This window comes from Camelus bactrianus, chromosome 9 (assembly GCF_048773025.1).
Source record: "Camelus bactrianus isolate YW-2024 breed Bactrian camel chromosome 9, ASM4877302v1, whole genome shotgun sequence".
In the NCBI taxonomy this organism is placed as follows: Eukaryota; Metazoa; Chordata; class Mammalia; order Artiodactyla; family Camelidae; genus Camelus; species Camelus bactrianus.
Window position 1 is genome coordinate 51,231,051 of NC_133547.1, and position 14,368 is coordinate 51,245,418.

The following is a 14,368-nucleotide window of genomic DNA, read 5'->3' on the forward strand; positions in this document are numbered from 1 at the left end:
ACTATATTTTTCCATGAAAATGTCTGCAGGTGGGCTTTGTACATTAAGTACAAAGAAGACACAGAGATGGCTCCAGATCCTTCTGTGGGGTGGGGAGGGGTGAGACTGAATAAGCCAAGGGTCTTCATGCTTACTTATTCCAGGCTTTAAAACTTTTCCATCTTGCTAAATAAACTGACCTCCGTAATTCCATATATGGGAATTGATCCTAAGGAAGTAATGGTGTATGAGAGGAGGGAAAGGGTAACTACATGAAGACGTTTGGGAGAGCCTTCTCTGTAACTGGATTTCCCTGTAAATGCCCAGCTTGGTGGAATGACACTCAGTCATTTAGATGCTACTGAAGATCAGGAAATAGTATGAAAATTGCTTGTAATCTCACTTTGAAGCAGTGGTTCTCAGCCGAGGACAATTAGGCCACCTTCATTTTTATTAGTGATAAACTGACAAATGCATAATTCATTCTAAAAGAAGACAAATTTAAGGCTTGGGCATCCTCAGCAAGGACTACTAGAGTGGCTAAGTCAGTCACCCTGGGAAAGGGAAGAATTTATATAAACTGTCATGACAAAGCACTTCTCTCACTGAGCATCGTGAAAGGTGATTTTTTTTTTGATCCATAATTTAAGATTCAAGTGAAAACTGTAATTTTCATATAAACATTACATTTATTTTGACAGAGTCTAAAGCCCTAACATTTAATATTTGTTTTTAAAGGGCAAACCTTCCATTATCCATCTCCTTACCTTTCAAGACAGTCTCATCACCATGAGCTTATTTTATACCAACAAACTGTCACTGAGGTTCTCTAACCCCCCAACTACTGTGCCTTTTATTTTTGCTTCCTCTGCCATCTTGATGTTTCTAAAATGTTTTGAAGTTGAAACTACCAAAGTTGCAGAAACTGAATGTAAGGCAAACAGCTATGCAGAAAGCCTAACATTTCTCCTCTGAGTTTTTACTGCATAGATTATGGCTTTGGCTATTCAAAGGCATCCCCACCCCTGCCAACTCCCTTCCCCATGGGATGGTTCTCAGCTATACCGGCACACCTGGGAGGTACTGCGGATTGGGTCACAAGAATTTTTTGGTTTCCCAGTGCATATAAGAGTCATGTTTATACTACACTGTAGTCTATTAATTATGTCTTTAAAAAATGTACATACTTTAAGTAAAAATACCTTAAATAAGAATACTTTATTGCTAAAAAAAATACTAATCATCATCTGAGCAAGTCACAGTAGTAACGTCTAAGATCACAGATTGCCATAATAAATAAAAGAATGAAAAAGTTTGACATGGAATTACCAAAACACAACACAGAGACACAAAGAGAGCAAATGCTGTTGGAAAAATGGTGCCAATAGACTTGCTGGTAACAAGGTTGCCACAAACATTCGATTTGTTTTAAATAGCATGGTTTCTGCAAAGCATAATACATCGAGGTATGCCTGCAGTAAGCAACTTCCACATCACTATTTGGTTTTTACAGCCAAAAGAACCATAGTACAGGCAGTGGTTCCTCCACTCAGAACAACCAGGATAAGAAAGCAGTGTGCATATGCAGGGGCACTGACTAAGCTGGTGTCAGCCCACCGGGCTCCAGAACCATGGTTTTTCTAGGTTTCCCCAAGAGAACTGGGGTGACCGCATACCGTCTCAGCCCATGCAAAGTTTTGTGGTAGGGGGATAGAAAGATCTTGGGAGACTATACTGGCCACATATGGGGCCTTGCAAAAGCATACGCCTAGTAAGTTTTATTCTATGGAAGAGGCCATTGGGAAGATTCTGAAATTCCAGAATCACAATATGTATCAACTCTCAAACCCAAGACCTGAACTACCCACAGAGTGGGGCTCCATTCTTACCTCTGTCCTGAGCAACTCAAGCTCATCCTCTTCCATAGCTCCGGGAGCCAAGCCCTTTCCACCGTGGTTACTCAAAGGCCTTGGTATCTTCAAGGCCTTGGTAGACCAAAGGGACCAAGAAGGCAGGCTCCTCCAGTAGCAGAGAGAACCGCAAAAAGAGTGCTACTCGCTAGGGGAAGGTGAGGTCCATGAATTTCCTTCCCCAGAACAGGCCATCACAAGGCTTTGCTGGATGCTTGCAGACCTTTTGCAGGGATTACTGAAGACAGCAGATGAGGAAAAGCATGCGGGAAGGATGCGTTTACCTAGAAATGCATCACCGTGTCTGGCTCTTAGAGAAATGAAACTGAGGAACCTCCAAAGAGCTTCACCCTTTCCAACTCTACAACCTCCTAACCAAATCATACAGCATCCTCTAAGAAGAAAGGATGCTGAGAGGGAATCCTAAGACCCCTGAGGACATCTGTAGCTGAAAGGAATCCTTCTTTTAGGATCTGGCACATTTGGCTAGATAATTCAATCTGTTCAAGTCCATCAGCCAACTGTACTCATTGGCCATTTCCACCTCACCAGCAGACATAGCTCAGGGAACCCTCACTGGTGTTGCTCCACTCACCAGGACTGGCCGCATCTCACAGAAAACCAGGAGGGAAGCCAGCTCAATGTCTTCACTGTACCCGTTCTTCAGAGGAACAGATCTAAATCCTACAGATTGGAAAAACAACACAAAAGCAAGCATTAATGTTAGACCTTTGCTTTCTTGGAATACCCAGGGATCACATGCCCAGTTCAAGAAGCAGAGAGGTCAGTGGCTCATGGTGGGGGCTGACTTCGTGGGAGCCAGAGGTCTCACCCTGATGGTCAGGGAGAGAGGCTGCAGAACACAGCCTTGACTGATGGGTCCATACAGAGAAATGAAGGTAAAAATATCTGCCATCTAGAAATGAAAATGATTGACTCAGAAGAAATTAAAACCTACAGATCATTGCACATGGAATTTAGAGTGACTACAGCTGTGCTTCAATCCTTAAATACTTCTAAGGCCAAAAGACTCAAAGGAGTAATGAATGCCCACATCCATTTCCTCCACTGAGCCCTTTACAAAGCTTAGAACGGGCGGGTGTGTTTTGTCTTTAAAGATTTCCAGTGGCAGGAAGTCTTCTGTCCCTTGGCAGTTCACAGCAGTATTGATCATCTTTCTCTAAAAGCCATTCCCTATTTACAGTTAGGACCTGTGCCTGATGGTCATTTAAATGTTTCTTTTTATTTAGCAGAGGGTTGAGGTGGGCCTGAATTCCCTCCCTCCCCATTAAGTAACGTTTAAGGCAACACATCTCAAAGGTTGGTTTGTATGCTTGTTTTGACTAAGTTGTATAACTAAATACACAGTAGAAATGAAAGTCTTGCTCCCACCCACTCATAACCTCTTATTCCAGAAGGAACCACTGTTGATAGTATTTTTCCAAGATAGTGTGTGCATATGTCTGTTTCCCTTAAGAATCACAAAGCACAGTACCCTGACCAGCAATTCTGAACCGTACAGTTTCCACTTCACACTATACTGTAAGCATTCACTCTATGGCCCTAGTTACACATGAAGGCTTTTCTCTAATTGAAACACAGTTGATGTACAATATCATGTTAGCTTCAGGTGTACTACCTAGTGATTTGGCATTTGGGTACATTATGAAATGATCACTGCAGTAAGTTACCATCTGTCCCCATACAAAGTTATTACAGTATTGTTGACCATAGTCCTTACCCTGTTATGTTACATCCCTGAGGCTTATTTTATAACTGTAGATTTGTACTTAGAAAGCTTTTCATTTGCATTGCTTGTCCTGGAGAATCAGTAGATACAATGCCCAAATTAGGGCATTTGACTATTTCCTCTGTGCCTTCCACCACTCGGGTTTTGGCTTGTTCAATGGTTATTCTTATTTCTCTTAATTTATTGCCTTTGAATTCATATCTTTTAAATCTCTCACTTTCCACTGGTTCTCATGAGGAAATTGGTGTGCTTACATAACCCGACAGCTTCTCTCCCTTTACCTCCCCTAATCTGGGAAAATGGTATTATCATTTCTACATCAACATGGTGTGTAATATTTGCGTTCCATTTTGTAACTGTAATTCTCCCACAAAGGGAGGCTTAGTTATATTTTTCTGGTATTTATACAGCAAAGCTAAAAGAAAATGACAAGGAACACTTGTACACCCACAGCCTAGATCTGAAACCCCTAACTTCTTACTATACTTATCACATTTAGCGACCCACTAATCTATCATATGTGTGTGTGACATTTACTTCACATTTCAAAGTAAGATGGAGACATCTGTATACTTCCCCCTTATGTCAGCATGCATCTCATTAACTGGAGCTCAATATTTGCTCAGTGTCCCTTTTCTGATATAAAATTTACACACACTGTGAAATGCGTGAATTTTTAAAAATGTCCTGTGTTCACCACCTTCTAACCGAACTTTTACATCGATATTTTGGCTGGCTAAGTTTGTCTTCTGTATTCTTCCATATGAGCTCATGGGACTGTGCAAGTTTGAACACATCCATCCTGTGATTTTACACTTGAGTGACAGTATGAGTGTGTGTAAACCTCCCAGGTCACAGTCTTTTCCCTGGAGGACTTTGGGGACACTGCTCTCCTTGAATTCTGCTGTAGAGAAGTTTTCTGACTTACTTACCCCTTATAGGTGTCAGGAACTGTGTGATATGAATCACCTGTGCATCCTATTAAAATGCAGATTCTGACTCCAGAGATCTGGGATGGGGCCTGAGACTGGTCTCTAATGAGCTGGTCTGGGGACAGTGGGGAGGAAAGCAGTCTAGGCATCGATTGACTATCAGAATGTACTGAAACGCTGAGTGCACGGCGGTGTTCGAGGAGGCTGCTAGGCAGCCCGTGTGCTCCTGTGACATGGTTGTGAGCGAAACGGTACTGCCCGACACCCGGTGTGTGCCCCCAAAATTGGAGAAGTGAGCTCTGTCCCCTTGGCTGTGTGTCTCCAGTTCCATGTACCTCCTTTCACTGCCCGAGTCTCATTTGTAGGAGCAGCCCTTTCATGTATATTACAAACAGGGCTGAAAGGTGTTTGCCAATTTCACTAAAAGTAGTTTGATTCTGGGTTTATTCTTGCTGGTTTCGGTTGTGTCACAGACCAAAGGGACCTAGAGACATCTTTTGGGGTAGGATCAGTATTGTGGCTTATTAGGAGTAGGGGAGGCCTCGAGGGAGGCCTCGAGGGAGGCCTGCAGAGTAGGAAGAACATGGGCTTTGAAGTTAGACCTTCCAGAGTTTGCATCCCAGCTCTGGTCTGACAGGTGTGTGACCTTGAGCAAGTTCATTAACATCTCTAGGCCTCAGAGTGCTCCTATTTAAAAAGCGGAGATGATAAAACCTTTTTCACAAGATTGCCGTGAGGATTAAAAGAGGCAGAGTTTAAGGCACCTAACACAATAAAAGCTGTTTGCCTTCTTTCCTGAACCCCAGATGGCTTAAAAGCTTAACTGCCTCCTGTGATAACAATGGGCGGAGTTTAAGTTCGAGTTCAGAGGCCCCCATCCTTATGCACAAAGGTATTGTTCATTCTCTCTCACGCCTTCCCTGAGTGTGAATGTGCTGTGCCAGCAGGTGAAAGGGAAGGAGAAGCCTTACTGGGAGAATCTCACAGCTGGGGGGAGTGTTCTATTTTTTTTTTTTTAATCATCCTTGTGATGGCCTTTGTTCTTTGACTCTCTAAGCTAAGTCATAGCATTTTCTAGATGAATCTGCAGTTTAGTAGCTGGTCAGGGAGGTTCACCCACTGACCTCCCTGTGAGCAGTGGTAGGGGCTCCCAGGCGCACATTCCTCACCCCTGAAGACACGGTTCAGAGGGCAAAACCGCCAAGTGGCTAGTCTGTGCAGGATGAGCCCCGGGGAGGGCGGCACAGTTAACACAGAAGGAAGTCTGTCCTAAGCCTCAGTCATCTGGCTGACCTCAAAGAGGCAAGTTGCACAATGAGGTACTGTGGCTAAATTGCTGAGTGTCACACAGCTCCCAGTTGGGGCGAGTTAACCGAGAGGGTTGGCAGACGTCAGGCCTCTGGGACTTAGAGTCTTTGCAATTACTATTAATTACTATTATTATTATTAATAACCAGGAAGACTGGTATTTCCAAAGTGCTGAAAATAATCAGACCGTTGAAACATTTCTCAAGTTCTTGTTTAATCTACTCATTTTGCTTAGGAATTTGTTTATTCACAGATAAGACAGGCAGCCTAGGTCTTGCTCAGTTTTCCTGCGCCACCTGGGGAGCTGGCTAAACATGCAGATTCCTGGGCCCCACCCCAGACTGGCTGAATGAGAACACCCTGGGGTGGGCCCAGGAACTTGTATTTTGGAACCGGAGGGCCCCCCCCACACACACATCTGTTGGACAAATACCCAGTGGTAGAAATGATCAGACTTTATGATACAAAGAAAGGTGGAACATATCAGATATTCCCTCAAGTTCTACCTTTAGAAAAAATTTTCAAAAAATACTGGGAAACCTTTTCCAAACAATATCAAGAGAAAAGACTATATAAATCACTAAAAATGATCCTTGGAAAGCAGGGGAATAGTGACTCATGACGAATCCAGAAGGATCTCTGATAAAGTGTCTCAGGAATACAGGACCCTTCTCGGAGCTTGAAGCAGTTTTGAATCAAGGCAGAAGTCAACCAGCCATCCCACTTTCACAGGGGAGGAGGGTGAGGTTCTGACAGCCTGAGTGACTGGTCCGGTCCACTGTCCCCTAGTCACCCTGAAGACTGCAGCTCCGGGTCACCCCTTCCCCCTAGAGCACCTTGCCAGCCCCTAGCCCTGCTGCACAAAGACAAACAGCTTCTCACCTTTCAAAACAAAATCCAGCTACAGGGCCAGGTGGACCATCAACTATGAATGCAATTTTGGATGCAGACGCCCGACTGTGACCAGCCTAGCATCTCATCCCGCCACCTTCCCAGGCCCCTGCGCCAGCTCACAGAAACTCCCGGGAGATGAGCTGTCCAAGAAAAAAAAGCCAAGAAAGATGCTTTTTCATTCTTTCTAAAGCCAGCAGCACAGACCAGAAACAATGCTAGCCCATACTGGATGTGATCATTACAACGTCTTACCTGATTTGATTCCTTTAATGGGGTAAGTGGCGTGGGCCAGGAAGTTGGGATCACTGAACATGTCTTCCTCGTAAACCACAAAGCGCAGAAATGCGAGGTTCGGGTCATAGATTTCAAACGTCACCTTCTCCTGGGTTGCAGCCCAAACAGGGCTTAGGCCGTTGTCATCTGGAAGGAGATCCAAGTTCATTTAGAGGCCCCACTTGTCCTGCCTGCACTTGGTTAAACCGTCTCTACTTCCGTCGGCTTTGAATCTCCTTAGCAACCGTGTAAATACACATCTATATCAAGATCTAAGAAATAATTTTTGTCCATTCGTGTTACGGGCCTGGCTCTCGGAAGCAGAGGGGAGGAGACCCCCTCCCCTTCATGGGTCTCCCATCTCTGCTGGCGAGGAGGTTGAAAGGAGGGGCGGTGGACTGCAGAGCAGGAACCGGTTGGTTTGAAAGAGAAGAGAGAAGTAATGGGAACCACACCCCTCCTCTGATGAGGGAGGAGGGCGAGGCTCTCCACAGAGGTAACAGATTCTGAAGCTGTTGGGGGAACCAGCCTCAGAGAGCAAGGTAAACTTTCTCCCTCCACCAAGGCCAGTTTCACTGGTCAGCAGGTGAGGTGTTCATTGGGCTGCCTTTTACCAGGGCCAGGGACCCCAGGCCTTAAAAGGCCCACAATTCATGGTTTCTTCCTGGCTTCAAGTGGCAGAACAAGCATTTCTCTGGGCCTCCCTGCCCATTGTGGGATAAGATCACCTGGGTTAGACTGCAGGCTTTCAGTCAGGTCAGCCATGTCCTCGCTGTGTCTCTACTGCATAGCCTTGGACTCACAGATAAGCAGGTGGGGGCAGCTGCACAGAGGGACCACTCCAGTGTCACGGTGCAGGGAGTGGGAGCCTTGCCCAGGCCTCCCAATGGGTTACAGGCAGAGAGACACAGTGGTGGGTCCCAGTGCAACTCTCTAATCACTTTGTTTCCCCTCCCTGACCTGCCGAGACACACAAGTGTGTGACAGAGTCCCCAACGACTAACGCCCCCAACACGTGATTCATCGCATCTGAAGTTTTAGTGAAACAAGGCAACTTACTCACAACCGTTGTTTTGAACTTGTTGTTGTCATATTCGGCTCCGCAGATTTCCACCTCCACAAAGGGACATGCAATACTTCGTCCAGGTTTGGGGAGATGGCGAGCCCCGAGAACCTAGGACACCAAAGACAAGTGTTGGAATCCTCCTGGCTCCATCCGGGGCAGAGCTAACGAGGTCGGCAGGGATGGTCCAGCACGGAGCTCCATTTGGGTTCTCATTTCTTCCTTGGAGAAGTGACACCTCCCCCACCACAGTGGACACCCCCACAGCTTCCCTTCCGTGGATGAGGAATTGGGGGCGGGTAGTCGGGGAGGTTTCCAACAGCTATTGAAGATAAGCCAGGGTCAGACCCCCCCAGGCCATCACACTCTACAGGAAGATCTCACCTGAGCACAGAAACGCATCCCCTCAGGCCTGGGTGGGCACTACAGAGACAGGTTTCATTCACTCAATTTCCCAGCTCCTCCCAGGAAGGAAGGGGGAAGAATGTGGAATTCTGTTGGTTGCTGGCCTTTTTTTTTTTTTTTTAAAAGACATTTGGTTACATATGCTTCAGTTTTTCCTCCTTAATCTTAAGAGAAATGCAACTCATTTCTCCACCTTGCCTAGTTTCCAAAACAGGAAAAAACAAAATCAAAGGGACAACATTCTTTGAAAGTTGGATGGATTTTAAAAAGCTTTCACCACCTAAAACTGGCCATTGTAGGGATGAACGCTCTCCTCCATAGAGACCAAATGGCCATTTCCCATGGGGTTTATTTCCCTCTTTTTCTGGCCAGAGGCTGACCTCACAGAGACCCTGTTGAACCCAGCAAGAGATGGCTTCATTCCTCACCCCTGCGGACAAAAGGGGAGGTGACCAAGACAGAAATGGGAAGACGCCCCTCGCTTCCCTCTTCCCCTGAAATGGCCCTGCGATGCTCTGTCCTTAAGATCCTGAACACTGTGTTGGTTCGAACAAGGGGACACGGATCCCTAGGCTGGGCTGTCCCACCAGTGAGGGAGGAAGGGGAGCTGGCCTCACCTTGACCGTCAGCGTCATCAGGATCTTCCTCTGGGACTCGGGTGGCATGGGGTCATACTTCTCTGTCCTCATGCTCTCGGGCTGCAGGACGTAGCCCGTCCGCCCATTGAGGGAAAACAGGGCATGATTCAACTGCATGTACTTATCTGGGAAGGAAAGGAAACTGCCGCTGGAAGTCAGGCATGAAACGGGACCGCATGGTGCTGGCTGGGGAGTGATTGATACCTTTTTCCAAAAATAATTTGTTAAAACAGGTATCTGACCTGAAAATACCACTTCAAAGAAATCCATTAAAAACCCATGTTACTGGAAGAAAAGGAAGAACTAAAAAAAAAAAAAAAAAAAAAAGACTGGCAACACCTCTCCAGATATGACAAGAAACCCAGAACATACTCAAAGCTAATAATTTCCACATAGAACAAAATTTCCATAAAAGTTGATAGGCTGTAGAAAGAGAAATCATTTTAATTCAAATGAGAGGTAAATAGGGGCATAAATTTAACCTATTAAGAGATCTGATAAATGAGTGCCCATCTGATAAATGAGACCCCATTAGAAAAACTAGGTAATAAGAATGAACAATAAGAATGAAGGCAGGGATTCTCAGGCACAGGGAGGAACCTGGCTAAAGGCAGGGGTCCCTGAAGAGACCTGATGTATTCAGGGAAGGGTGAGGACTTCAGGAAGGAGTGGCTGGAGACAGGAAAACTCGAGCTGAGCCAGAGAAGGGTTTCCAGCAGTGGGGGTGGCACGTCACGTCTTTGCTTTGATTTGGTATCTCTGGTGGCGCCTGGAGAGCTGGTTTGACAGAAGGAAACTGCAGTATCCCCAGGGGGAGCAAGGTCAGGAAGGGGGCCCAAAATATGACGGAGGCGGTCATATTTAAGGAGCAGGGAAGGCCTCCTTAAAATGACATAGAAGAGCACAAGGAGGCCACTGTAGTACAGGAAGAGTGCCTCGCCTGCCTCGCCTGCCTCGCCTGCAACCTACCACTGAGCTGTTCCCTCTCTCTAGCTACCTTAGTTTCCCCACACTCACCTTTATCTCCCCAGCTCAGGGAGTCAGCTGGGTTCTTAGTTCCTCAACCTGTGTTGTAGCCTGGAAACTAGCTGTTCCAGCTGGGGAAGTTACATCTGATCTCTATCACTACATCTCAGCTGGAAGGAGAAATCAAATTCCTTCCTCCCTCCCTCCCTTTCTGTCAGAATGGCCATCTTTCAAAAGCCCACAAATAATAAATGCTGTGGAGAAAAGAGTGGGAATGTATTTTGGTGCATCCGTTATGGAAAACAGTATGGAGATTCCTCAAAAGACTAAAAATAGACTTACCATATGATCCAGCAATCCCATTCCTGGGCATATATCCAGAGGGAACCTTAATTCAGAAAGACACACGCACCCCAATGTTCATAGCAGCACTATTTACAGTAGCCAAGACATGGAAACAGCCTAAATGTCCATTGACAGATGACTGGATAAAGACGTTGTAGTGTATTTGTATAATGGACTATTACTCAGCCATAAAGAAAAAAATAAAATGATGCCATCTACAGCAACATGGATGGACCTGGAGAATGCCATTCTAAGTGAAGTAAGCCAGAAAGAAACAAAAATACCATATGATATCACACATATGTGGAACCAAAAAGAAAAAAGAAAATTATTTACAAAACAGAAACAGACTCACAGCCATAGAAAAAAACTTACGGTTACCAGAGGTGGGGAAGAGGGTGGGAAGGGATAAATTGGAAGCTTGAGATTTACACATACTAATATATATATAATAGATGGACAATAAGTTTATACTGTACAGCACAGGGAACTGTATTATATCTTGTAGTAACTTATGGTGAAAAAGAATATGAAAAGTATATGCATGTTCATGTATGGCTGAAGCATTGTGCTGAACACCAGAAACTGACACATTGTAAACTGTCTATACTTCAATAAGTATATATATACACAAAAAATACAATATATATATATATATACAAAAAATATATTTACAAAAACATACTAAATGTTAACAGTGGTTGTCCCTAGGTTGTGATTTTCACTTCCATTTCTTTTATACTATGTATTATCCATGCATCATAATTTATAATTAAGAAACAGTAAGTGAATTTTATTTTTATTGAGTTTTTTTTTTCCACCCAAGTAAAAGAATTTTTTTCTTCACCTTCCTTTCCTCTCCGGGATTGAACCCAGGGCCTCCTGAATGCTGGGCTGGCACTCTACCACTGAGCTATTCCCTCTCTCTAGCTACCTTGAGTTCCCCACACTCCCCTTTATCTCCCCAACTCAGTGAGTAGCTGGGTTCCTGGTTCCTCAGCCTGTGCTGTAGTCTGGAAACACTCTCAAAGCAGACAGGTGGGGTAATCCCAGAGCTTGCTTTGTTGTTTCTCATCTGTCCAGGATCACTGTCCCTCACTGTGTGGTGTCCCGTGTCTCAAGAACCATTCTTTCATACATTAGTCTACCAATGCTTATGAAATTTCCGTAAAGGTCTGAATGTACTTAGGAGGCTGATTTCCCCAACACTTCTCTGGACTTCTTGATAGGCTCTGATTCACTCTTAGGAAAAGGGTTGCAACTCATTCATCCGTTCTGCTTAATCACAATGATCAAAGGTGGAAGAAAGTTTGGTGAGTGCATAATTCAGGCCACATTTTGCCTTGCAGTAATGCCACATAGAGTGGAACAACCACACGTTCGGTTGTGAGGTTGTAAGTCAGCTCGTGGACGCTGAGGTATGACTGACTGTAAAGCACTACTTCACCTCTTCCCCCTTGACTATAAGGGTTATCACTAGTCATAAAGTTAATTCAGGTCTTTAGGAAAAAACACGTCATTTCAATGATGTCCTTCACACAGATCACTTTCCAGTGTAACTAAGATGTGGCTCAAGGAAATCTATTCATTTGGAATTGTGGCTCCCACTCTGAGACTAATTCATTGCACTGAGTAATGTAGAGGAATGATAAACATCAGGCCCTGCAGACACTAGTCGTTCTTGTTAAAGTCAAATCATGTTTTTGTCTGCATGTTTACTACTTCGGCAGAACTCTGATCCTACTTAAATGGGGCATATAATAATAGTAATACATCCATGAGAAGTGAAACTGTTCCAGCATTAACTCATGACCTGCTTTTCAGAACGCTCCAGATTTGTTCCAGTGTACCTTCCTGCAATCTGCTCCACCAAAACCACTCTACCTTGCAGACACACCCTGTACTTTCCCGTCTATATTTAAAGGCTCCCCAATGGCCTTTAATATTTTGTCTTTACATCTGGCAAAGATACAACATTTAGACTATAAGCAGATGTTTTGATCAGCAAGAACAGACATAGGAGACAATAGAGTAAGAGCCACAAGGTACTGAGGAAGGAACTAACAATGCAGGTTTCTGTGACCTAAACTATCATTCAAGAGTGAGGAGAAAGAAATTCTGGGGAAATTGTAATGGAAGATAACTTCTAAAATCTCTTGTAATCACTCCATGAAAACAAAGTGACTAGAATAACAAAACCAAAATCCACAAATAAGATCTACCAAAAAAAAAAAAAAATATATATATATATATATATACACACACACACATACACACATACCTACACACTAGGTGATATCTTGACAAATATGAGTGGGCCAAACCACCAAATCTACATGCCCTGCTCAACATCAACAAATATTTGAGGAGATGAGATATCAGATGAGCTTGAGAAAAGGGAAACCAAAAAGAGGCAACAGGCCCTCAAGAGAACAGCTCAAACTAGGAAAGGTTTTGCATGTTCTAATTATGAGGTCAGGGAGCTGGGAAACAAGGCAAGGTAAGATCTGAAAGGGCTGAAATTGAAGTTCCCTTTTAGGACAAAAATGCCACAATGAGAAGAAACTAGTCCAGAGAATCTGACTTGAGCAAGAGATGGGTAATAGGGAGCAGAAGGAGGAAGGGAGAAGAGGGGAGAGAAAGCCTGTGCAAGAGAGCTCACGTGAGAGCCAGCAAGACCATGCAGTGAAAACAGCACAGACCAGGAATTCTCAGACTAGGAGACCATATTTTGGAAGACTTCATGACAATAACCTAAGAGGGACTGCTAGAGGCAGGAAGCTAAAAAAAGTTATTTAAATTCAATGACCCCCTAAAAGTTCAGGAAAATTAATTTAGCTTAAGAATGATCAACAGAAAATGACTAGTTGAATCTCATAGAAAATTAAAGTAAGAAAAAACAGTAAGGCGCAGAATAACATTCCTCCAGTGAAAGAAAAGACATGCCCATAAAATAGACGAACACCAGAAAGCCTAATTCTTCAAAGTGAGCCAAAAGAACAGGTTTGGAACTACAGAGCCCAGAGCAACATTAGGATTTAGAATAATCACGGTTGTGGTGATAACTTGGAACAAAATTAGAAACAAACAAAAGTTCATGTTAGAAATAAACAGAACAACAACAAAAAAATCCTTTAAGAAAGATGGAAACCGAAAAAGGAAATTTTAAGATTCAAAAAGAAATAAAGAGGTTTCTTTCTCTGCTTTCAGCTAGGATATAGAAAGCTGCAAAGAAAGTCTCACTCCACCTAAACAAACAAACAAAAAAACCAGTCTGGGATGTCTGGCCGCAGTGGGTCCTTCCTCCTTTCCTCCCTCCCTCCCTCCCTCCCTTCTCTCCCCACCCAATTTATTGGCCACAATCACCCCCCCTTTACCTGCGGTCTGGAAATTGAGTGCCACCATCTGGGCGCCGCACAGCCAGAGGCGGAAGGGGTCGTAATTGGAGGAGTCCACCCTCTGTCCCTTGGGGTAGACGCGGGTCAGGCCCTTTTGATTGTATTTCAAGAGATCATTAGGTTTCTGTCGGACAACACAGTCAGCCTTCGTCTCCACGAAAGAGCGGATTTCTCGGAAGTCGGGGTTTTCTGAACACACAGAAGGAACAGTCATTTATTTTGGGTCTCCCACATTTTCTTAATGCCTGGTGCACGGGCTGGATGCATGAGTCATAAAATGAAACCCACTCTTGGGCAAGACATAAGAGTGGTTATGATGGTATTGCCGTGATTGGGTCTGCTACGGGCTCTTGCCCTCCGGGGTCCCAGGTATTAAAAGGGAGCCCAGCGTTCCCACAGCCTTTTAGTCTCGGATTATCGTAATTATCTTCTTGATTAAAACCACCGACAGCCCTGTTCAAAAAAACCACATAAGTGGTACAGTTACAGAAGGGGTAGGGTGCAGGA

At 44.3% G+C, this 14,368-nt stretch overlaps 1 protein-coding gene across 2 annotated transcripts in view; it reads right to left on the minus strand.

Moving 5' to 3' along the window:
• The window catches only part of PLCG2 (phospholipase C gamma 2), a 142,841-nt gene that overhangs the window by 17,993 nt on the left and 110,480 nt on the right, over window positions 1-14,368 (minus strand). For both annotated transcript variants that reach the window (XM_074370361.1, XM_074370362.1), the window contains 5 exons: window positions 13,841-14,050; window positions 9,132-9,277; window positions 8,106-8,220; window positions 7,026-7,193; window positions 2,485-2,573 (listed from right to left, as the gene is read on the minus strand). In XM_074370361.1, coding sequence (XP_074226462.1) covers window positions 2,485-2,573; window positions 7,026-7,193; window positions 8,106-8,220; window positions 9,132-9,277; window positions 13,841-14,050 — 728 coding nt within the window. The remainder of the gene's footprint in view (window positions 1-2,484; window positions 2,574-7,025; window positions 7,194-8,105; window positions 8,221-9,131; window positions 9,278-13,840; window positions 14,051-14,368) is intronic.